Genomic DNA, 25767 nt, shown 5'->3' with positions numbered 1-25767 from the left:
TCTCACTTGTCAGACACATTATTCTACTTGGTATGTTCTGGGTCGATACCTGCAGCTGGCATGCTTAAATCTATGTTGATCTGATCCAAACAGTCCTGAACAGGACTATTAAATGTGAGATGTGTCTATTTGTACCTGTGCATAATCTTAGATACTTAGGAGGGCATTTACACTGTAAAACAGGTGTATGGGGATGATTTGTTGATTTCGGGAAAGTGCCACTAAAAGGAGAACAGCAATGATGAAATAAGGAAATTGTCAGATAATTATGGACCTTAGGGACAAGAGTGTAGTGTCCTCCTCCTAACACAAACACACACAGTTGTTGTGCAGAGGTGGGCTCCTGCAATTTAAATTAGCGATTTAATCTGTTGGGGGCAGAAATATCCACAGAATGTGTTACCCTCTCATGCTCGTCATTAAAGGGTGTTTCTGTCATTCTGATCTCTCCCTGCTTAGAGGTTGGATCTTATTTTGAATACATTCATGCCCATTTTTACCCGAGGCAATCAGTCAACAATGAGGTGTCCCAGGAGGAATGAGCGGTGGATTTGCAGACTGCCATGTCTTAAAGACAGCAAATGAAAATATTTATGTTAACGATTAGTAAAGGAAGCGCCTCCTTAAGGGAAAAAAATCATCTCCTATTCCCTCCTTGTGCTGCATGGAATATTAATGCAAGGGATGGCCTTTGTGATATCATATCTCCCTGGCTGCTCTCACAAATATCATCATTAAGCACTCTAGATCAGCGTCGTGCTCAGGGTGAAGAACACACGGCATAACATCCTGCATCAGCCCGAATCCTGCAGACAGATATACTGTTTATAGAAATCCACACAGCAACTGTTTGTGTATAGCACACATTAACTCACATATTCCAAGGCACACACATCCCCACATATAGTGTAATTCACATTTTGGGCAGAGAGCTGAATTGAGATACTAATGCAGGACATGACATTGCATTCACCAAACACTTTATTCCCTTGTACATTGCGTCTGTTGCTGAGAGATCTAGCCTGATGAGCCAATGCAGCCCCCCGTGGTGAAGCAGCAGACTCTATGGCCACTCTTTACCATTAGTGCCTCTCTACCTTCCTCCCACCAATACCTTCCCACTCACAATACTTCTCATCTCACACTTCACTAGCTCCATAGAATATTACCCCTCTATAATATTCAACGTACAGCCCTCTCATTCCTGCTCTGTACACTCATTTTCTCCAGTTTGTTGATATTTTCCTGTCTGTTTGTTTGTGTAATCACTGAATGGATCAGAGGCTCCTCATTTTGACAATGCAGCAGAGACTTTGTAGATTATATGGCTGGAATCATCAGCAGGGTGTTGGAGGTGGGGGGCACAAAGAACACAGGCTAACACAAGACTGTTTATTTATACTAATAATACTTTCTACTCCATCCACCAGCGAGGCAAAACTCCATAAAAGCACACAGTGACAAGCTAATTTATTTATCTACAAGTTTCTCCTAACCATTTTTGCCCATAACTCCATGTGGCTGTAAATGTAATATTCAGTTAGGGGCTGTTTGGGGATTTCTCTCCACTGCACACTGTGCCTGTGTTGTACTAATAATGTCTCCCTAATTAAATGTTACAGCTTCTCTGAGCATTAATGACCTGAAGACAGAGGATACAAATGGAGGCTTCAGTGTGAGCTCTGACAAAGGACACAAGACTGCAGGCTGGTTCTGTCCCTTCATTACCAATATACAGTACATAGCTGATGGGTTCTGGTCATTGTTTGCTCCTGACCATGTCGAGCGCAGAGCACTACGATTTTTTTTTTCTTTTTTTCTTTTTTTTCTCCCCACAATTGGCTGCTGCAAACTCTCAGTCAACCAGACTGTAATTGGCAGGATCTCACCACTCCTCTCTGGTCCTGTTAGTTTCGCTGTTGCAGACGTGGCAGAAAACAGACAAGATGTAAATTCATCACCTCAGGGAGTTTCAAATGCATCACCCATCCTTTTCTCTATTTTTCAGTTTCTCTTCGCTCTCTCTCTCCCTGCCTCTCCTAAACATCACAGTCTCCTTTATAACCTTTTTGTCTGATCTCTTGTGTTATTCTTTGGCTTATTTTCCCTTTGTGTAACCTACCACAGTCACGGTGATACCTCCACTCTGTGACTGGGTGACAACAATGACTCAGATAGAGACCAAATGAGAAAACTGGCCATCTCTTTAGTCCTCTGACAAGCCACTAGGTGCATGGCATCTAAGATCAGCTCTGAGCTGCGGGTATAAATGAATACATCATTAATGAAACAAAGCACTTTGCCAATACAGTAATAGGACAATGGAATGGCACACAACTCCAGCAGTGCAGAGACAGATTTAAATTCTATATAGAGGCCTAATACAGATTTATAAATGTTAGCAGTGGCCATGGGAGGGGGGGCAGTCTCAATTAGCAGGCTTTCTTTGAGCTTCAGCTACCTATCTGCTGGGCTGAAGGCTCCCAGTTTGCTGTCAGTAATTACTCCATTTATAGAAATAGCTTTCCCAATGCAGCAGAGAGAATGTTTGATTAGCTGGGTGGGAGAAAAGGTCAGGATGTGGCAGTGGCTTTCTGCCGCTTGATCAAGAAAAGAGTGGGTTTTTGTGGGACATTGGCAATCAGGTCAGGGAGCCAGGAAATGATCATAGTAATTGTGTGTGTGTGCGAATGTACATCCGTATGCATGTGCGAATGTGTGAGCGCCTCCGTGTGTGTGGGCAATTCAACTGGGCACATTTGCCACAGGAAGTGCTGCACTGAGTCTTATTCAGCTGGTACTGTTGGCATGATTGGTGCAGAACAGTGGATAGAGCCATGCTGTGCTGCAGAATGCAAGGCAGCTGATTGCTGCATGTAGTTCTTGTCTATTGCTTTGATCAAGGCTTTTCTTCAGCAAGCCTCAAGCAAAATAGGGTGCCCTGCTTGTCCCTGATTGAGCCATCTGATATTCAACCATATACGGTTCATTCTCACCAAATACCCTACAAATAATAATGTATAAGCTCCCATGGATTGTTGAGATTGTAATCAAGGGAGCAATCAGGAGCAATCAATCCTCCAACTGAATAAAATCTGAATGCATGTTCCAGCAATGTGCTCATGAAGCTTCTGGAAACAAGTACACTGAACTAAAATCTCTCCAATGCCAATGTTAGCTTGGTCAAAGAAAACATGACTATATAAATATTTTTGCAATTTAGCCTCTGTGACTGCACCTGTTCCTCTGGGTGGGGCATTAATGACGCAGTTTGAGTGGAGGGAGGGAGACACATGAAAAATTATTGTAAAAATAAATGCTAATTTCCATCTTGCTAATGGTGCAGTCTAAAAGAAATGTTGCGTATTGTTGTGTGTTGAATATTTCACTCAGTGTGGGGATGATCATGCTTCAAAATCCTAATAAAAGGAAAGACTGCCTGTACATAATCAAATAATACATAGCCTCTTGTAAAAACAGTTACAGAAGAGAACTTTACAGGTATTGATGGAGCATTTTTCAGAGACTAACAGAACACAGAAGGTTAAGAGGCCCGGGTATGTGTCTTGCAGTCTTGCCTTGTAATATATTATGAATGCATCCCCTTTTTCTTCTGCACAGGTTGATTAGATGGCTATGCTGTAAAGACAATGGATGGACTCACCACAGGGTATTTTAGGTGTATTACACTCAATACAAATAGGCAGACACATTTACTTTATTGATTTTCTTTCTCATGTGTTCCCGGAAGGACAGATTCTCACCTGTTAACAGGCATTATTACAGTTAAGCTTAATGAGCCTCAGGTGGTAACACCGTTTATTTCCATACTTTTATTTTATACAATAGTGACTGCAGTCCTGTATATTACATGCATGCCACAGCTCGAACGGGTTTCTCACTCTACACTGTGGCAGCCACCATTAGAGGGTATTGTAGACATTTCACAGCTCAGTGGAGAGAAAGCGTTGCTCATGCAAGTGGACACGAATATGGAGATGCACTGACACACACAAACAAATACACATGTATATGTAAATACATACACACAGAAATGAACACATTTAACACATTAGCTTTAAACACAAAAAAGGACATTGGTCTAATAGTCAAATACACAACATTTAAGGTTATTTCATTGTCTCTGGGATCATCTAATCTTGTAAAACTGTGCTGATGCAAGTTGAACATGCAAAGTTATTGACTCCCATGTAAGGTCTTCGTGCAAACCACACACAGTAAATCATGACATGCCATGATTCATTTACTGTCAATCGCCTCTGTGGTCAGAGTGGGACAGAGGTCCTACTTCATCTGTGGTGAATGCTCACTGCTTGAATTATTGAATGTACCCAGCTTGGTGGGATGTATTCTCCATGTTTCATGTGTGCAGGGGTCAATGTGTGTGTATATGCTATAGTCCTCTTGTGGTCTCAGTCGCTACTATAAAATGTAAAAGCCCAGATGAGTTTCCTTAATCAAAGGCCCACGGGAGCCGTTAATAGATTAAACACTCCATGTTGAAAGCACACCACCGTGTCTGCCTGCCTGAACCCTGGGGTACAGCCTATTTATGCCATTTAAATAGTTGCTATGGTAATGAGGTCACGCTTTGTTTAAGATGATTTTGATCTTGATATATTTAGAAGGCAGTGGGCCTCCATGTCCATCATCTAATTAATGAATTATGACTCAGAAAAATAGCCAGTATTCTGAGAGCCAGATGACTCCAGCATCTTTCAGAGCTCAGGCAGGGGCTCAGTTTGTGCGCGGTCTCGCTGCCTCAGTCATAACAGCTCTGCATCATTATGAAGGAGGTCTGTGTAATTAGCTGAGGTGTAATTTGGTCCTGTATTTCAGCTGTGAATCTGTAGCTGGCTGTGTGTTTCTACTCAGTGAGAATGTTGCTAGTGCTTGGCACTTTCTGCTCCCCAGTATTGTCATCTCACTTAGAGCTTGTCCCTATGGCCTTGGGGCTTTGTAGTGCTCTACTGCCATCCATGGGTGTGCATGAATGCTGCCATTTCTGCAGTTGGTGGGCATTTGTACCATTTGAACTGATTAAAAATGCCCTTTATAGAGCATGCCCACAGGCTAAGAGCAGAGTAGATTTTTTTTAGATATATAAGATAAAGCACAAATCCATGTTGGCATGTCTATGTGGAGGCACCAAAAAGCTTCATGTGTGTGCATGTACATGTTCCACAGCACTGTATCTACAATATGTATTGAAAATCCAAGTATGCAACAAGACAGCTAAGATCACCAGTGAAAGTGTATGAGCTCAGGACAGAAATAGCAGAAGCTAAGACACTTGCTGGGTAAAGGAGAAACACATGATATGATGGCATTTTTTTTTTTTTAAATTTGCCCAAGGGCCAAAGAGAGACAACAGGGAGAGGGAGAGTGAGAGGAGTTAAAGGCTAAATAAAATTCACGGAGAAGGAGAACAAAAGACAGCGGCAGAGAACTGGAGATAATGACACAGCAGAGTAGCAGAGAAAATGAAGCTGGCCAATTATTAGAGTGGAAATTATGAGGAATGGCTTTGAAAATTAATCAAAAAGGATTAAATTAATACAGGTTAAATGGCTGACTTCCACTCTTGCTAATATTTAATGAAAGCTTGTTCTGCCAACAGACTCTGTGATTAGACAGTTGATTGGCAGAGCCTGGAATTCTTTGCAGTATGGCAGATTGTCATCATCACACTCATTATTCCCATCCTTTATTTGGTCCATCACTTTTCAAAAGATGCCATTTGACCTGCACTGCAGAATTTTAAGTTTGAAGTACTTCAGGAGTACTCCATTCCATTTATCTAAAGCAAATACATAAGTTAAGTAATTATGTTCTTTGACTGAAAAGTACATCAATATAGAAGATAAAGGTACAAAGGTTAAAAATCTGAGGGAAGACTTTGGAGTTTCTAGAGACCATCTCTGTGGCTTCAGTTTTTGTACATGCAGCACATCCAGCATGCAGTCAGTATTTTGATAAATAAAATTATGTCAGTGCTCTATGGAAAAAAATGTAACTATGTAAGGTAAAGAAAAACAAATAAAGAGGACTGGGATAAAATAAGATATAATGATATATAAAATAATAATAATTGTTGCCATTTATGTGGAAATAATCTGTAATCTGAAGAAATATGCATCTAATCTGAAGTCACTGTATTTTAAACTATCTGTGGATGATCCTTTAGTAATATTACAGAAAAATGAATGTATTTCATGACAAATCTCTATATTGACCACTAAAAACTGCAAAGAATATTGTTGTAAAATTACAGGGGCACTAATTAGTTGCAATACACTGTGGAAAGTGTTACCTGCTCATATGAAATGTGAAAAATGACATAATTAGCGGAGCTTGCTTTACATCTATCAACTACTGATGATTGTCAGATCAGAAACTTGCACAGATTTATTTAATGATCACAACAAGAAAGTCTGTGCTATTTTGAGATCAGAAAACAGTTATTTTGTAATCACGAGAACTTGTTATTTCAAGGTCAGACAATAATTATTCTGTGATCAGTAGAGAAAATAAAATACAAAAAGAGGTACACACACAGCCTCCCTGTCACCCAGTATAACTGTTTCTGTGTGTGTGTGTGTGTGTGTGTGTGTGTGTTCTTGTACCTATTTCCAATTTGAGTTATGAGTGAGGACACTGTAGTAACATTAGGACAGTGGATATGGCTAATAATTTGCTTCAGGTTTAGTTTAAGATTGATGATTAATGTAAGGATTACAAAGTTTTGGGTTATAGTCTTGGGAATATATTATGTCAAAATAAGGTCCTCACAAATGTAGAATAATATGTGTGTGTGTTTACTTTCTGCATTTTCTGTGTTGTCCCACTATTGCATAATTCATTATTAACCACATATTTGGCAGTCAAACTGTACAAATTGGAGCTGCTGGGGGAAAATGTAAGAAATAAATGTGCTGTAGCGATGGATTTCTTGTTCTACTTGCAGAGAATTATTCAGCTTACTTATTGCACACTGGTCACAGTCATACATGGGGGTGGCCAGTCTCTTTAATTATCCAAGATGGTGCATCAGTAAGCACCATCTTGAGTGATTTTCTTTTTTCACTCAGCCCTCCTACTTGAGTACCAGGCTTTCTTTGAGGAAACTGACAACAGGAGCAGTCCTAGATACAGACACAATGGTAAAGGATGTCCATGTGTAAATCTCTGCTGCCACCCTGTGAATGTGACGATAACTGCATTCTGGTGCATTAATGGAAACATATAACATGCCACATTACAAATCAGAGCTCTCCTCACCTACATGAAAGTTGTGAGCACAAAAAAACCCTAGATCACTATGATTATTAACATGCACATTATATTGACTAATTAGATATACCTATCTAGCTGTAGACTCTGTATCTCAGAATCTCAGACCAGCTCTTTAGATATTTAGATTTAGAGAAATAACAAACCATTTGTCAGATGTAATTAGATGTTCTCTTGGCACCAGTCTATTTCCAGCATACCCCTGGACACTGGCATAACCTTGTGTTTGTGTATGCATATATACTACTTTGCAAAGAACCTTCTTTCCCCTCACTGAATCCTCTGTTAGATTCTAAGCAGTGCCTGAAACATGCCCCCTTACATCTCCTTGCCACATTCCAAGAAAATGTCAACTACCTGTCACCAGGTTCAATCTTGCACAGGCAGTGGCTTATTTGGGACAGTTCCACTGGTAACCACAGGGGGGCAGTGTTGCTGCAAAAATAGACGAGCCAACAAAGGCGAGACTGATGTGAGAGCCAGCAGGTGAGCTGAGAAGTTCTGACATTTTTTGGATGGGGCTCAAAAAGCTGTCTCTTCTCATATCACATCACAGTACACCCCACACAGAGGAGCCCATATCACTCACCCAGTGTGACTGGGTGGGAGGAGGGGGTGGGAATGTGGGGGGCATCCATGGCTGACAAAATGAATAAGTCAGCAGACCAGGAAGCAAGCAAGAAAGGTAGATGACCTGGCTGTTTTGTCTGAGCAGGCCATTCTGTCATCATTATCCATGTGGCCAGTGGCCCAGTATCTTGCCGGAAATCGTTACAAGGAGAGGCTTCAAACTTCAAGGAGAAATTTGACCACCCCCCCACCCCCCTTCTAGTCCCAAACCCTTTCATACCTCATTCTGAAGAGGTGAGTGGCAAATTCAGACTGCTATGATTTGGAGACTGATCTCAGCTTCAGAGCACGTCTAAAGTCTGTCCTGAAATAAGTTCAAATTGGGCTTGAGGCATGGTCCCTGAAGTGAAATGACACCAAAATAGGCAGCAGAGTGATTGGTATGATATCTGACACTGGCTTACCTGCTGTGATTGTGCTGAAAGCTACAGCAATTTGGATTACAGCAATACAACAATGGCAAAACTATACCGCTTGAAAAATAACATGTAATCCCCCTTATTTAAGGAGACTGTTCTATAGCAGCCAGGTGAGGACAAATCCAAGGCTTTATTTATTGGTTTTACATCCAAAGCTATAAACCACAATTCCATCATTTATGTCTAGACAAGCTTCATCCAAATATGCACTAGTTCTCGAGTATCAGCATCATTTTACATGGTGAGTGTCAGGAAGACATTGTCACTGAATATGATGATATGGTTATGCCTCAGGCAGAGTGGAGTTGGTAAAATACTGAATAAGTGCAAGCAACAGGCTGATTCAAGATATGTCATGAGGCAGAATGACAGATGAGCTGTCAGAAGCAGCCGTGAGCAAGAGCACCTGGCTCTCTCCTACATTAATACCTTCCTGAACCACCTGCCTGTGTCTCTCCTTATGAGCCCCCGGCCAACCTTTAATCTGTCCATCTACCCTTCTATATCCTCAGCCCTCCATCCAGCACAGACAATGTGATGAGACTGCAGACTGCGGGACAGTCTACCGTGCCTGGGATGCTCTTGGCACACACATGTCACATCACACAGAGCACAGATCAGCCGTCTGAATCAGCCTCCCTCTGATCTCCATGCCTCAGAAATGTGTGCGCAAACACACTAATATGTGGGTGATAAAAGAACAGCCAAATGTCAGAGAAAAAGAGAGGAAAAGAATGGATACATGCATGCAAAACAGGACTGGCAAGAACAGAGCAGAGGCTGATTGGGAGGGGATGAGACACAGAGGCAGCCAATGCGCAGCTCTGCATCTTGAGGAAGAGAGCGGGGAGAGAGAGAGAGAGAAAGGGAGAGATAAGGGGAGAGTGAGGAAGTGAGAGAGATGGAAAGAGAATGAGAGAGAGGGAGGGGGTGAGGCTGAGGCAGTCACTCTGAGAGGGAAGATTCCAGCGTGATGCTGTTGGATGTGAGCTGCTCTCCTCTAACCGGTCTCTGGCTGTCCCCTTGACTGAGCCAGTGGTGTGTGAGTCTGGTAACTGTGCTTTACCAGCTCTGGGGGCTCTGCTGCTACTCGGACTGAGGCAGAGGCTGACTGGCTGCTTCACTGCCTAGGCTGTCTGGAGCAGAGCGGGGTTGACCAGAGCTGAGGTCCAGGGCAGGGCAGGGCAGGGCTGGCTGTAGGGCCGTTTGCACCGGGGGGCCCCACAGGAAGCAAACATGAGCGTCCCTATGCTAAAGATTGGGGCGGTGCTCAGCACCATGGCCATGGTGACCAACTGGATGTCTCAGACTCTGCCCTCTCTGGTGGGACTCAACGGGACCACCATCTCCAGAGGGGGCACCTCGGAGAGGATTGTCAGCGTGCGTATGACTTCCTCTGCTTTTTTTGTGTGTGTGTTTGCACTGAATTTGTCCGTGCACGTTCTCATTGTGAATGTATGAAAGAAAAAGAGAATGTGACAGATGAAAGAGAGTGACACTGCAGAAGACGGAGGGAGAAAGTGAAGAAAGAGGAAGACACTGAGATGTTAGTTAGTATGTCTGTGAGTCTATTTAACTACAGAAAGAGCAGAGGGGTTTCAGAGAGGGATGTACAGATGGGAGTGGGACTGCGAGATTCTGTCTCAGGGGATATCTTGTATTAATAAGAGAGAGATGATGGAGGTAGACATGCATGTGAGAGCAATGTTTCAACCAAGCGTGAATGATGCACGTGTTGGTGTGAGAGTCACATTAAAGCATGATGATGCTGAACTGTGGGCTTGTGACTGTGAGTGATGGTGAGAGGCGGAGGATGCAGTGTGGACAGCCGTGGCAAATCATATGTTTTTGCCAGGGTGATGGGAGGTAGAGAGCTGTTCTGAGTGATGTTCAGGCTGATCCCATCTGTCAGTCACCTCCAGGGTGGGAGGGATGGTGCTCAGATTCAGAGGTGATGGAGAAGACAGGGAGGTTGAGACAATGTTGGAGTTTTGAGTATGTTTTATTTAACATGTATAGAGAGGGTATTGGTATCATTTTGTAACTAAAAAACAGTTTTGGTCCAGTTTTATATTCAAGTGCTATTTGTACACATACACACACATATATATAAAAGTTGTGTGTGGCGCCTGTCTGTCTGTTTTAGTGTGCTAATGGGAGGAACGACTCACAATGAGAAATATCAGACAGAGGAATGAATTACACATTTTCTGGTTCATCAGCGGTTAATGATTGCCTTTGCCTCTATACTGACTGTGTTTTTATGGCACCTTACCCATTAAGCAAATGCCCTGGTCTGTTTGAAATGATTGAACGAAATTGAATGTCCCAAGAGATTTCGCGACCATCTGGATACGCGTTTGTGTGCATGAGTATGTGTGTGTGTGTGTGTACGTGCATGTGTATGACTGTGTGTTTAAATATGTACCCTGAGCATGTTGAGGCATTCTCGTCTCAGGGGTGAAGGTCCATCTGTTTGAAGAAGAGTTTTATAATTTATAACGGTTTCGTTAAAACATCAATCCACCTCTTTATGTCTCCTTAATGTTGCAGTGAGGTGTCAGGTTGAAAGGTTTTCTTTGGAGAAAAAGGCGTCTTAGCACAGTGTTACCTTTGTGAAAATGTCAAGCACCCTGCTAAAAGCAATTTCCTCTAAATTGTTTTTCTTTTTATCTTTCCTATGGTTCAATGTAAAATCATAATCTAATCTCTGTAACAGTGTTAGAGTATAAGGCATATTTGAATCATTTACACCACTAAATTCTATAATCCTATTGAACACCCACTTCTCCCTGGGGGGGTAGGGCCTGGATAAGCTATCCATTTATTTTCTATACCTCCTTATCCTGTTCAGGGTCAAGGGGAATAAAAAATGTTGACAGAATAATTCTAATCAAGACATATGACTGGAAGCTTTATTATTTGCATTTCAAAAGACTGGACACAATAAAATATTATACATAGTTATGAGTGGGTATTTTCTTTGAGACAACCTTCACTCACAACCAATAGAGGAAAATCACTGCTATTGAAGTTCATTTCATCAAAGTTTCATCAAAACTGATGAGCCAGTTTGATGATGTAAGGGATTATTACAGTATAACAGTCTGATGTGATGGAAAATGTCTTCACTTTGAGACAGGAATAATCTCCCCTCATAAACAATGGCAGCGAATAAAACTTTAATGTAAAACCTCGCCTCAAAGTCCCATCACTATTAATGAGACATTTGCCTGTGATGATCTCAGAAGCAGTCATGACTCACACAATGTTTAGAGCTCTAATCAAAGACAATCTAGCTATGGTCTTGTGACACTCTAGTGCTAGTGTGCCAGTGGCCATTGCATGGCTGCTCCCCATGCTGGCACCCATGCATTGCCGTGTCCCATATTCTCTTGGCTCAGAGCGATTTTCAAAGTCTGCTTCAATTGCTTTCTGTGCCTGTCTTTCTCTACCAGCTGATCCAAGAACACAGCTGACTGAGTTTTTATGGGTCTTACTGCGATGCCACTGAGCACAACAGTGCCTGGGTGCTTGTACACATCTGGATAGTGCAAAAACATGTTCCTTAATGAGCGGAAGAGGCCCTGGAACTCTAACACTTGCATGGAACTGGTGTGGCTATACAGTATGGTCAAGCCAAGATAAGCTGTAGACCTGCCAGGCTGTACACATATACACTTATTTATAACCGTTTACGATTGATAAGATGCTCATCATGAATTTATAAATAGTTCCTGTATAACACTTTTCAAAAACAGTGTCTAAAAGTGCTGCGTCTAAAAATACAACATGAATAAATAAAAGGTATACATAATAAAGGCAAATCTGGCATTCATTTTGCAGTTAGTTACCAAGTTTTTTCTAGCCAGGTACATATAGAGGCATGGATACACTGATACAGTCATCAGCACTGGCAGGAAATCGTTTACAGTTTAGGCTTTAAGAGCAACCTTGTCCCCTGTAGTCTTTAGTCTAGGTGCTGGGACAGTTAAAGTGACTGATTTAGCGAATGGTTTTAAAAGTTGTGAAATATATTCTATATAATCAATGCCTAAATTAGTTTTATACAGGTAAGTGGTCTATGCCAACAGTGGTCAGGTTTTAGTGACCTTCCTAAAGTGGAAGAAGTAACCCTGTATGGTCTTTTAACATAGTGTTGCTGGAAGAAATTATCAGTCATCAATTGCTGAATATCTGTAATGTATTTACATATAATTTATGTGAGTATGGTCAGCCCTTGAAAATTCATAAAAAGTAATTGAGCTGTGTTTCATTGGCATAGAAGTGAGAAGAACCATCATACTTGCAAACACGTTTTCCCAGTAGTAAGGTATTTAATAAAAACAAGACCGGTTCAAGAGTAGAGTACTGCCGTGCTCTATAAGTTACAGTCAAATTAGAAAGTCTGCAGAGATAGAAAATTTCTGCTTTACAGTAATAATAAAATATAAACCACTTAAGCACTGTACTTGCCCACTGTCTGCTTCTCTCAGTCTGGATAGCACGTTCAATGGACAGAGTACTTAATGCATAATACCACATAGAAAGACAGAACAGAAGTGTGTGTGCCTGTGTGTGTCTGCATGTGTGCGGTAACTCTCCCTTTGATATCTAAAATGAGAAAGCCGCGCAGGCAGAAGAGTGAAGAAAATATTCTCACCATCAAAAGGGAGAGCATGGAACAACAAATGGCAGCGTACAAAGAGCCAGGGCTCAGAGTCTGATTGAGGTCACCCAGCCTCTGTCTGTTAGAGTGTGGGACTGTAAACTTTATCACATCCACTGTGCAATCCAATAAAGCAGATTGTAAAGATGGATTCTTGGCTATGGATTAAAGATTAAACACTGCTGCAGATTTTTATTTGAGCACTTTGCTTTTATGTTTATCGTGACGCCTTCAAACCAAAATTTATTCGAGTTCAGACCCTGACAGGTGTCCTCTACTGCCTGGTCAATGTGAAGCAGCGTGCACAGCCAGACTCTGAGAGAAACCCAATCTTGTAATATAATTTTAAATTGTTTCGATACATTAACTAATTATGTGATGGCCTGTGTACCAAGTATTATTGATCTCAGACTCTACAGTTGGACAAGTAATCAGGCTTTTGACATGGTTCATTTGCCAGGTTGATGATCTCACAATTCACACACTTCTGCAATCCATATTTTCCTCCAGTGAAGCACTGACTGTGTTCTAACAGTTTATACAGTGTTTTTCTCACACTAGCCACCCTGCCACTCTCGCCTCCCTCCTCTATTTAGCACCAGCCGTGATAGAGCTATCTTGTACCCGTCTAACAGCAGAGTGGATACCAAATGCTTTTCACCAGGGCACCTGGCACAGGCGCTAGCAGCCTGCTCCAAAAAGTCTAAAGTTGTAGCTCCCCACTTGTAAACTCTGAGCACTGGTGAGTGCTAATTTTCTCACACTTCTCCCAAGAGTTCTCCTACCAAACCCCACCCCACCCCCCACCCCCACTTCAAAAAACACTTGACACATCTGCCCGACCCCACTGTCACTCAAGTGTGATCTGGGTTGGAACGAGAGAGCTGCAGATGGAAAGTGAGCAGGACACCGCACAGGAGGGGTGGCAGTCATGGGAGTGATGGAGTGGGAGAGAGTGAGAGGCAGCGGGGAGCAAAAAGGAGGCAGCAGGGAGAGGAGCATGATGAGTTTATGAGTCATATTATTGACTGGCAACCGTGCTGGGCTGATTGTGGTAATCGGTTTTCCTTGGGAGCAGGAGAGACCAGGGACTTCACTTGGAGTCTTCATTGGGTTTTATTTTGAAGCAGCAGCTGCCTGTGCATTGAGGACTGACTGATTGCTTATTTCAAGAGTGGGGGTGTGTATTTGCATTTTTATATGTGTGGGGTCAATTACAGCTAGTACCCAGCAAACTTGAAAAATGAGATCTGATTGTCTGGCCATAGTATAGATAGAACTGTGTGGTGGGGACAGATGTTTCTACTTTGCTGGGGACAAACATTCAGAGAAGTTAATGCCTGGCATAAATCATCATTCTGCAGAGACAGAGTAGGAGAAAGTGAAGCTGTAGAACTCGGATAAACTAAGTTGGCATTACGGGATGGAAACAGAGGAAAGAGATTACACTGGAAGTGCCTCTTACTTTATCATGACTCTCAGACTATCTCACCTTGATGCCCCTTACATTCTCAAAATACTTCTTTCTTTCCCTGCATACAACTTTATCTCAGTCTTACACTGTCCGTCCTCTGTAGTACTGCAGTTTCTCAGATCGCGATGGTGCATTCAGCTCACTGTGTAGTGGTCAGATCTCTCCCATATCTCAGGACTTGCGCCTGCCTCTGCCTGTTTGCCCCTTCTGCCTGCTGCTTATGAAAGTTATAATATACTTCCCGTCATGCTCATAAAGTAGGGAGCTGTAGATTTATGATCTCATTTAGCTCTGGCTTTACAGCAGCCTGCTCCAGGGTCGGGCTAATGAAACGCCAGAGGAAGTCCATCCTGCAACTCTCGACAGTGATACCACAAGCTCAAATGTCTAATTGGATAATCCCTCTGAAGTTTGTTATTCATTAACAACACAAGAGTTCTTACTTTCTTTGCACCACAGAGGATCACTCAGGTAATGGCACAAGTTGTTAGTTAGTTAGTTTTCATAATGGTTGTCCCTAGACCGCACTTAAACTCATCATGTGAATAACTGATGCTGATGTATTTGGGGAATAAGATCTATTTTTTCTGCAGCGTACATGACACAGAGGAGAAATGATAGAATAGCATTTGGTTACTACTTTTCAGCTTAGTAATGACCACACCCTCTCATCTCATCTCTTCTTCCCCTCTCTCAGCAGGGATTTAACTGAGGTTGTCATTCAGCATTGTAACTGGGCAGCATTTGAACTAAGCTGGAGGAAATTAGAGCCATCTCTCTTCTCCCTGTCAGCCTTTCTCAAACCACAACTCTTCCTCTTCTGCCCGTCAGTGTATCAGTAACTCCCACTTTAATCGGTTTTCTATTGGGAGGATGGGGAGATCATGGTTGGAAGGCATGCCAGCAGATGATGATGGGGGCTTCACAGGCCCAGGCTGTCAGATGTGATGTCATGGGGACAGAGGGAACCTGTAGGTTGTTCAACAGGGACAAGCCAGAAATCTTAATGAGTCATTTTCACTTTAGTGAGCAAGCCCAATTGATTTTTCATCTCTCTTGCCCTCTGCGGTTTCCTGTTGTTTTCATTGCTGCTGTCCTCTTCCTTAATGGGCTTTTGCATGGCAGCCATGACTGCGACAGCATCAAATCGGGCGCTTACATATTCTATTTCATCCCTCGCATCTAAAGGATGAATTTTCTGGGACCATGAACTGAACACCTCTTCTCTCCTGAAACCACAGTCTGTATCTGGGAGGAAAGGATTATCCCTAAGACCTGAAGTGCTCCCAGCTAGCCGCCACTGATAGCATGATGATGACAGTGCAGGTTATGTTATCATCACTACTCAAACGTAACACTCTAAGGTCTGACCTGCCTACAATATGCTAACATTAGGCATACTCCATTTCACTCTGCATACCCTGATTATAATTCCGGATAACATTAGATATTAAGGAAGTTGTTTTTCCCACACTAATGAGATATGTGATAGGCTGCATGGTTTCAACACCATGTTAAATGAACCAGTGTCAATGACCTATTCCTCACTGCAGAGAGAGAGGGTTTAATCATATTTACATAAATAAGCGAGTGTTCCAAAACCTGTGAGATCAGTTGCTTACGTGCACTGATACATAGATTTCCCTGCAACTGGCTCAGGCTGGCAAAGCATATAGGGACAAAGCAAATTTGCATTTAACAATTACCTCTTCCCTTCCTGCTTTCTAAACTGCCACTGTGCTGAGAATGGGGAAGTTAGTGTAGAATGGATAGGTGGGTGGTAATGAAATTGGAACTGATTCAAATAAGCTCTTAATTTCAGCCCAGCATTTATGAAACATTAATGAAGAGAAGAGAAGATGTGTTGCTGTGAAAACCCTCTGGCTTGAGAAAAGCACAGCATGAGTTTAAACATGTTAGAAAAAAAAGTATTAAGATAATGGATCAGACATGCCTCAGATATTACTTGGTTGAATTTTGAACTTATTGCTTATTACCCAATATGTGCCCACTATGTGATATATCAAGGAAAAAAAAAAGAAAAGAAAAAGTCAGTGTGACACCAGCTGTGGTTCCCTTTCAAGCTGATAGCAGTATGAAAAATTGATGCACACTTCTGCATCCATTCGCAAGAATCTTTCTTAAGCAAAAGTGAATATCTGGCGCGTAGGCAGACAACCCCCACATGTATGGATATGAGGTAATTTTACTGAAGGCGGGAGGCTGCACATACCCTCAGAGTGACTAACTTAAGTGGATTCTGCAGTTTGAGGCAAGCTAACCTCCACCTGTTAACACCGCAGGATGTCAACTGTAATGAGAAGCCGGCGTGCCCTGCTGTGGCCTCATGGTCCACTATCTTACACACATTCACGCTATTGTAGCAGCCACTGCATACATTCCATATGTTACAGCTGCAGGGATCTCCAAACAAACCCTCCTGGGGGTAGATGAGTAGTGTAGCTGCAGTTTTAAATGCATGTCAAAATGCATGCATTATTAAATTCTGTAAGAATTCTTGAAAATACTCTATGAGCAAGCATACTCATATGTGCTGTTCTTGCATGTACATCGACATATATGTACAGGCAAACATACAGAAAGGCTTAAACATAGATGAGCACTTGCACACGTATGCTGCAATAAATCAGGAGTACTGACAGTGAGTGAGATGCGGGCAGGGAAAGCAGACAGAGGAGGAGAATCTCCCCCCCAGGCAAAGGCAGAATGAAATAGTCAGTCAGACGTGGTTGAAAGAAATTGGAGGAGGTTCTGCTGTGGAGGCTGCCTCTTTTGTCTCGTCTTAACTCCAACCCTGGCCTCAGTAGACCTCGGTCGTCTCTCCACCTAACAGCCTTCTGATGCTGGATTGCCTCAAAGAAGGAAGACTAATGATTCGAAAGGTGCTGACTGACAGAAAAAAAGAACTATGCAAGTCTTTGCAGGGACTGGCAGCACACACTGACTCACAAATATGCATCAATATTAAGAATAATGCAATGATAATTTAGCCAGAGTGCCAATAAGGTCCACTGTGAGTCATTCATGGGAACAGTAGACATTCGGTCATACTGAAATATTACTAATGTATATATGTAATACTGTGTGAATAGAAATTGGAGCAGAATATTACTCTTTACTTTGCTTAATTAAATTCAGATATATTAATTTTAAAATTATAGTAATCTACTTAATATACCTTGAATATAAATGAACATATAAAATATGAAACAATGACGTGTATAAAGCCATTCTCTTGGGTGACATTACAGCCTGTTTAAGTTGCTCATGTAGCTATAGTCTGTTTGCCACAATTCATATGGACTATTTTTCTCCTTCTGAGAGTTTGAGGGAGAAACAGGGAAAAGCAGCGAGTACAAAAGGGGAAAATGGGGGGGTTGGAGTGCCAAGGGATTGGCAGGAGTGACAAGATGTGACAGTGAGCACATTGGCTCGCAGGGTGGTTGCTACTTTACACTCCAATCACACAGTCCTTCTGTCCCCCAAGACATTTTAATCTGATCCCCCCGACCCAAGGAGACGAGAGCACACTGCTCAGAGGAAAGCAGGAGGGCGGCACAGAGCCGAGCCACGAGATTTTATTTCCAGCCTTTTCCTCCCACTTATGTGGATGGGTCTTTAATTTCATCACTAAAATGGCTGCTCCATCTCTCATTACATTTTGCTTTATATGCCAAGGATGTGTAGATGCAGTGTGAATGAACGGGTCGTCCTGGCTCGGCCTTCACGTAAACTGTGTGTACATGCCTGCACTCTTGCAAGTGCACAGCACTACTTTTGATTGGATTAGCGAGAGAGAGACATCCATCGTTTCAGCCTCGCCCCTCCTCCACTGGTAACGGGCTGCATTATCGATCCCGAACAGCTCCATTTCCTCCCTGTGTCCAAACTTATTAGATGCTCGGCTTTCACACAGCTTGGCCTGATCCCTCCTTCTTTCTCTTTTCTTTGAAATCCCTATTTTCCTCCCATTTGTCTTTGTCTTTCTTCATTCAGCATCGAGCCCTTACTCTATCTCCGTCATGCTGTTGTGTTTTTCACCCCTTTGTGTATTTTCTGCAAATGTTCTTGTCTTATCTTAATCTGAACCCATTGTTGTTTATTTTCTCCCTCGCCTCTATCTTATATCTGACTCTTTTATCCTTCATCTCTGTCGTCCGGCGTCTTCACTGCTATGAGAGCTACATCTGTCAATCTCTGACTTCACTTTCTCTATGTTGCTCTCCAGTTACTACTAAAATTAGACTGCAAGTGATTGTGAGTACTTGGAGGGATCAATTGCCATTAATTGCCTTTGGGGGAAGAGTAACTTTTGACAGGGTTGCAAGAGAGAGAGGGAATGCCATGGAGAAATTATGACTCTGCTGCAAACTTATGGTGACAGAATGGGCACAACTAATCACGATATGGAATGCATTAAAGAGTCTTTTTTCCTCCAAACACTCTCTACAACACTTTCAAGTATTAGATAAACTTATTAGTTTAGAAATGTTTTATAAGGGTGGAACACTTTTCAGATTACTGTTGATACATGCTGGCAGAATAAAATATCTTGTCTGCCCTCATGCATTTTGAAAAGCCTGCTTAGAAGCAACATAGATAAACAACAGCAGACAGAAGCAAACCGTTCCCTCTCTTGGTCTCATATATATATATGTCTCTATGTTTCTGCAGGCTCTGTACCCGAGCCCAGAGGAGGGCTGGCAGATCTACAGCTCGGCACAGGACGCAGATGGGAAGTGTATCTGCACCGTGGTCGCACCAGCCCAGAACATGTGTAACCGCGACCCACGCAGCAGGCAGCTTCGCCAGCTCATGGAGAAGGTGACAGCTGTCAATAAAACACACTCACTTTGAGACACGACTGTTACCCACGCAGACACACAAACAAACTGCCTCGCTGCACTGAGCTTGTGTCTGGCACAGTCTGTCACGTACAGACTGCTGAAGTGAACATTATACTTCCTTCACCCAATGGTTGATCAGTCATGCAGATAAAAATGAAGGCAACTGGAAGACTTCTTGTGACCATTGTTGGTTGAACTTCTCCTTTTTGCAGCAGCTGAGTTGCTTAAAGTGAATGAAGCATAAATTGCCTTAATAAGAGAAATGTCCTAAACTTATCCATGAAATTGGATTCATTGAACCTTAGCCTTATAATGTTTCTTTTATAAACATAAATCCATGAGATAAAAATTAAGAAAATAAACTGTTTCACAAATTAGTGAAGATAGCAAATGCTTTGTTTGCATAGTTACAGAGTAAATGCCGCGTACAGTCGCACTGAATATTTACCCAGACATTCTGTCTTTCACTTACTGAAAAGTATTAGTAAACATCCTTTTTTCCATACTCATGTCATGTATAATGAGCAAATACATTTAATGTCATAAAAACATGTCCACACACAAAACCCTTTTTTATAGTGCTACAGCAACCAGACAATAAATCTATGTGTTATTTGCATGGAGTAGAGTGTTGGTGACCTGCAGTGCAGTGTAGTGTAGTGTATGCAAATGTAATTTCCTGTTAGTGTCTAGTGCTTTAACACACACAGATCGGGGGTGAGGGGGCAGACAGGAGAGGACCTCTGCTCACAAGTGATCCACAGCTGCTTGTTGACTCCTGATCTGCACTGACTGGCAGTTTGCAGGAACTACATCAGGGTCTTTCCATCCTTATCCATCCTTATCCTCTTTTCCTAAACTTAATAATAAAAACCTGAGAAATCATGTTTAATAGCTTTCATTGACTTGGTGGACCAGCTTTCGCCGGGCAGCTGAGCCGCTGTTCTCAGCTCTGCAGCTCATTCGCAGCAGAATAGTTTTTTGTGGGCACCAGAAAATGGGTGAATGAGAGGGTGGATCCACAGAGTGAGTGGAAGCCTGGGAGCAGAGAAGGAGAAGAAAGTGGGCAAGACAGGCGGGGGGTGACATTGATGTGGTCTTGTGAGGAGACGTGGTGGTAAATTGAGATGCTGAATGGGCTGTGAGGCCCCGATGGATCAATGAGACACCTGAATTCACATATTGCATTCATTCTCATTGAAGCTTGCCTTTTCCCCTGACAGTCTCTGTCTGCTGCTGTTTCAAGCACACGTTCATACCGACAAAATCCACATTCATTCACACTTTAAAAGAAGCATATTCCAACAGAGAAGGAGTGCTCTGGGAGAGAAACAGACAAACTTGATAAAGCTGTTCACAGAAAGTGATTGTGTTAACCTAGATGCGTGCATGAATGCATTATGCACTGTATGTCTCTATAGAAATTGTTATATATACTGTGTATACACATGAATAATACTGTTTCTGCATGTTCTTAAGTATGCAGAAAAATACAGGACTATAGTATGTTATGTGCTCAGTGACAGTTTGTGTAACGTTGGTGCTGCTCATATAGCTCATGGCAAATGAGTTTAACAGAGCACTTGACAGTACAGTAAGTGGCAACCCATATGGTTTTCCTCATTCTCAGATAAATACAGTAAGACTAACACCTGTCCAATTATACAGGAGCTCATTTGTTAAAAAATAAGCAAAAAAAAAAAAAAACCTAGTCACTATATCGGTGTTTCTCTTAAATGAAATAAATGACATTTATGAAAAAAAAAAAAAAAAATCACACAAAAATCTGACTTTTCAGAGCTGTCAACACTGCACGGTGATCTTGTACTCACAGTAACTGTGGTGAACAGTGTCTTCTTGCAGAGACAAACAAAACTTTTGGGTGGGTGAAGACATGAAATATGGGTGAATATCAGGTTAATCTTATTTGCCCCTTTTTCTTAAAAAAAGAAAAAAAAAAAGGAAAAAAAAAAGGAAAACAGTGCCAGTTTCTCAAAGATGAACTTTAGGTATCACTGAAACCATGCCACAAATGCTACCCTTGTGAAGCTTATGCTTATTATATCTATGTCAGAGTTGTAGACATCGACTCATTTTTGAGAGTACAGTTTGTGTTGCTGCATTGTTTTACATGTCAGCTCTTGCAATGCAATACAATAAACAAAATAAAGAAAATCAGAAATCACCACTGAATGAACTCATCACCTCTCTGACACAGTCTAAACAAAAACTAAAATTATAAGCTATTGAAATATATGTTTTATTGTTAAACTGGATGTATTATACAGCGTGGGCGCCCTCTGTATATTCACATTGCTTGTAAGACACCAGTTATCGCAGCCAAAGGCTGCCCCGACTAATACAGTCCACAGCCCAGCCTAATGAGGACACCTGGGGTCAGCCCTGTTTGAGATGCACACCAGTAAAAGCCACAAGTTAAAAGACTACGTGTGAGTCTGTGTGTATGTGCACATAATGGCACCATGCCCGCTAAGACATCCTCATTTGAACCAGAGAATGTGGGGGAATTATTTGAGCAGACAGGCTCTCCCTGACACAGAAAGCCAAGGATACGCTAACAATGTCAAAACCGCCCTCTGTTCAAAGAATGTAAAGTAGTGAGCAAAAGCCTCTATTCGGCTCTCTGCAAAGCCAGACAAAGAGCCAGAGCTGACCCTGAAGGACGGTGGTGTGAGAGCGCTCGCCGTGTAGACTTTTGAACACCTCATCTCCCTTTGACCTCTCTGTCTGACTGACTACGTTGAGATGAGATCAAATGAGATAGGAGGGCACAATCAGGCACGCATACACACAAACACACTTTAGGCTTCGGTACAGGGTGAGTCATTACACTGAACATGAGGCAGACACACCTGTGACTGATTGGATTCTGGGGAGTGCGGGGGTTTGGGGTGGGGGGTGGGGGGGCATCTTATGTGAGCAGAAGAAAGTGTGAAATTCGTGGTGTGTAGTACATGTGTTTGTGTGTGTGGATCAGTTATCACAGCGCAGAGGATGGAGCAGTCCCAACTGCCATCGCAACCTCGAAGGATGGTGACATGGCGTTTGTTTAGACTCCAGGCTGGTGGAACATTTTACTCTTACACGTTCCTCCAACTACTCCATCTGTACGGCTGTCAAATAAGTTTTAATTGGTGAAGAAAATATTTTCCGACCAAATATTCGCTGGGCAGTTGATGAAGCATGTGGGAGATGAGTTGGGTATAGAAAACAGTAGGCTGGGCACAAAGTAATTGAGTGGGCTGTCAAAGAGTAGGCAAGCAAGGCATTTGGTGCAAAACAGACTTTATGCCAAACTGTGACCTTTGAGAGTTGGGACTGTTTTTGTTTTTGTCGGGAGTGATTTGAATAAATATCTCTCTGTGTGCTTGGAGTTTCAGTTGTGTGTGTCTGTGTGGGCGGGTGTCTGTGTTGTGTGGGTTGTTGAACATATGTACATGTGCGTCTCCTATATGCACCACAGCCCTGTAACATTTGTCAACGTTCAGATGATTTCTGGCCAGTTCAGTTCAGTTCAGTGCAACGTGCAGGAGATGAGGGGGTGTATGAAACAGTAGGCTGGTTATGCAGCTACAGAGTGGGCTGTCAAAGAGTGAGCAAACTGAGTACTTAGTAAAAATTGAACATAGCTGCAAAACTGAGAACCGAGATTCAATAAACACCTACTCGACAGCATGTTTGCTCCTCCACGAGACTTATTCTGTTTCCATTACATTTTATATCCATCTATTAACTTGTGTACACTGTCATAACGATACTGTAGGTCTACTATCTTTATTTTGGTAGCTGTGGGAGATAGGGTATTTATATTCCAACTAACCACCAAAGTGGAACCTGTTAACTTTTACTGCATAATGTATGAATGTGTTGTGCTTTTTTATGTATTGTCCTGATAGATTCTGGCAGCTGTGCTGTTTTCTCAACCTCCTCACCTTTCATCTGGGTTATTCTTGCTTTTTTTGTTCCTTCTTCTTTAGCTTGTGCTCATTGCTTGTTGCCTATTTATTCTGTTTTTTATATATTATGTATTTTTTCAAGTGGGTTTTAAATGACTCAGTCTAAGCATTCTTTTTTTAACTATTACAAATACTTCTGACTTCTTTTAAGGCTATCCCTTTAAGCTCAGTGCTTATGTACTAAACATACTGTGGTACTGACATACTGCAATTATGTTTTATTGCCACACTCATCCATCATTTTCTTGTGGAGCTCAAGCTTTTACTTCATAGTTCGATGCTAATTTGAGGCTGATATGAAATAGAAACTAAACTTTTTAAGGAAAATTCGAGTAGATATTTTTTTTTTAAAATGAAGCGGCATATACGAATGAGGAAGATGAAGACCTTCAGGGCAATCAATTTTTCCATATTTGTTTATCCCTGGGGAGCTGCAAGGCGCTGGGTGAAAGTCAGGGGAGCATTTGGGTTTGCAGTTTATTGAAGGGCAAACCTACAAACTGACCAAGACATTCACGCCTGTGGGCATTTCAAAGTTTTCGATTCATCTGACCTCTGTGTGAGGAAGAGCTATGTAAACACTGTGAGGTTTTAATCACACGCAGACCTCCTCATGAGGTATTAACTTAATGACAATGAGCAAATTAATAAGCTAACAACGTGATGAATGGACACCAATCTGTTTCTTTTAGATTTACACAAGGAAATATTACTGACATAAGCAATTCTTGTGTGTCTGTGTGTGCTGTTGGTTTGGTGTGTGTTTGTAACTTTGACAGGTTCAGAACATTAGCCAGTCAATGGAGGTACTGGACCTGAGGACATACAGAGATCTACAGTATGTTAGGAACACCGAGAGTCTAATGAAAGTGGTGGATGGGAAGCTGAAGGTGGCCTCTGAAAACCCCCGCAGCCTCAATCCAAAGGGCTTTCAGGTAATTGACTGTCTGTCACTTCCTGTACAGTGGTGCGTGTGTGTAGTGTTTTCAAGTGAATGCAGATACTGTTGGATGCGGTGATGCTCTCCACACACACACACACACACACACAAACACACACACACAAACTTTTCCAGATGCACTGCAATCTCTCTCGCTCTTCACAGACAATAAAATTTTGTATGACTCTCGATAGACTGCCGCATAAGCATAGGTACACAAATTCAATTCCAAAAACTATCTGTGAGTCATTGAGTCATGCGCAGAGGAAATTTGAGCAAATTCATATGCTCCTGAATTATTAAACCCCTGGACCTAGAGGAAGAGTTTTTTTTTTTTCCTGTATTCCTCTCTTTACATTTCCTTTCCTCTCTCTCCTCACTCAACCTCTCATCCTGCTCTATATACTTAACATTCTGGTGTCTGCTCTTAGATAGCAGGCACATATATTCACATTTATCTCTTCCTTATCTCTCTACAAGCTAAGACTCAGTTGCCATTATCAGTGGGCCTTTTTGTCTTCCTGTCAGCGGGCTGTCTCGTCCAGACTTTCTCCACATTTCTCACACACTTACAGATATTAGATGGACCATAAAATAGTTTGATTAAAAGATGCCTTGATAAATGTAAAGTGTGCTTTACCGCTGAGACCCTGCTCCACCACAGAGTCAGGCATAAATGGCTGTGTTTTGCTTTCAGTATGTTTTATGAACACTATTCCAATGGAAGTAATGAAGATGTTTATGAAATTAGCCAATTCATCAGTAAAGCATAGTAAGCATCACATCCCAGGACTTGTCTGAATGTAAATCCACAATCCAATAAAGAAAAAATAAGTCTTTAAAAAAAAAGAAGCAGGATTTGACCAGAGCAGGTTGGCTGATGAATGCGTGCAGCTCAAAGTTGCCGATGGCAGAGCGTGGGAGATTAACGAGACAGAATTTTCATGGCTTGAAAAGGGGAAAATGAGATTTATGATGTGGCGCCACGGGGCTGAGAGCTGCTCCATCACCAGATTTACGATAAACCTTAACAAGGAGGAAACAGCCCCTCCTGTGGCGGCCACACTTTATTGATACACCTATTTCTCTCTTGAGCCCTCTACCTTCCATTGCAGGCAGCCTGGCTCTCCTGCTGCTTCCTGCACTCCCACCTGAGGACACATTGTTCTTTTCACTTCTAAACATATGATGAGTCACAGGCCAAGTTTATACCCAGCAGCACCGTTTTCCTTACTGTAGGTGAAAATTTAATCACCCAAACCAGTGTGAATTTAGTGGCTTTTCAGCCCGCACAAGGGATTGTAAATGGAAATAAATCAGTACTTAGATCACACAAAGTAGCTTACATAACTTAAACATGTGGGTGGATGCTTGATCAGTACAATAACAAAAGCAGGCAAATGAGAACTTGTAAAGGACATAAATATTAGGAGAAGGTGGTGTGTACCAACACAGCCGAAAAAAGAGAAATCTTCC

General features: G+C 42.1%; 1 protein-coding gene across 2 annotated transcripts in view; it reads left to right on the top strand.

Moving 5' to 3' along the window:
- The window catches only part of olfm2a (olfactomedin 2a), a 42226-nt gene that overhangs the window by 11731 nt on the left and 4728 nt on the right, over nt 1-25767 (top strand). Inside the window, exons 1-3 of one of the 2 annotated variants that reach the window (XM_018705100.2) lie at nt 9216-9743; nt 19202-19351; nt 24131-24286. In XM_018705100.2, coding sequence (XP_018560616.1) covers nt 9600-9743; nt 19202-19351; nt 24131-24286 — 450 coding nt within the window. In that variant the 5' untranslated portion in view covers nt 9216-9599. Of the gene's footprint in view, nt 1-9215; nt 9744-19201; nt 19352-24130; nt 24287-25767 lie in introns of those variants that run through there. The other variant, XM_018705101.2, reaches the window with a different exon arrangement.

This window comes from Lates calcarifer, linkage group LG11, assembly GCF_001640805.2.
Source record: "Lates calcarifer isolate ASB-BC8 linkage group LG11, TLL_Latcal_v3, whole genome shotgun sequence".
NCBI classification, from domain to species: Eukaryota; Metazoa; Chordata; class Actinopteri; family Centropomidae; genus Lates; species Lates calcarifer.
Note: the sequence above shows the minus strand (reverse complement) of the source record. Positions and strands in the feature narration are given on the sequence as shown.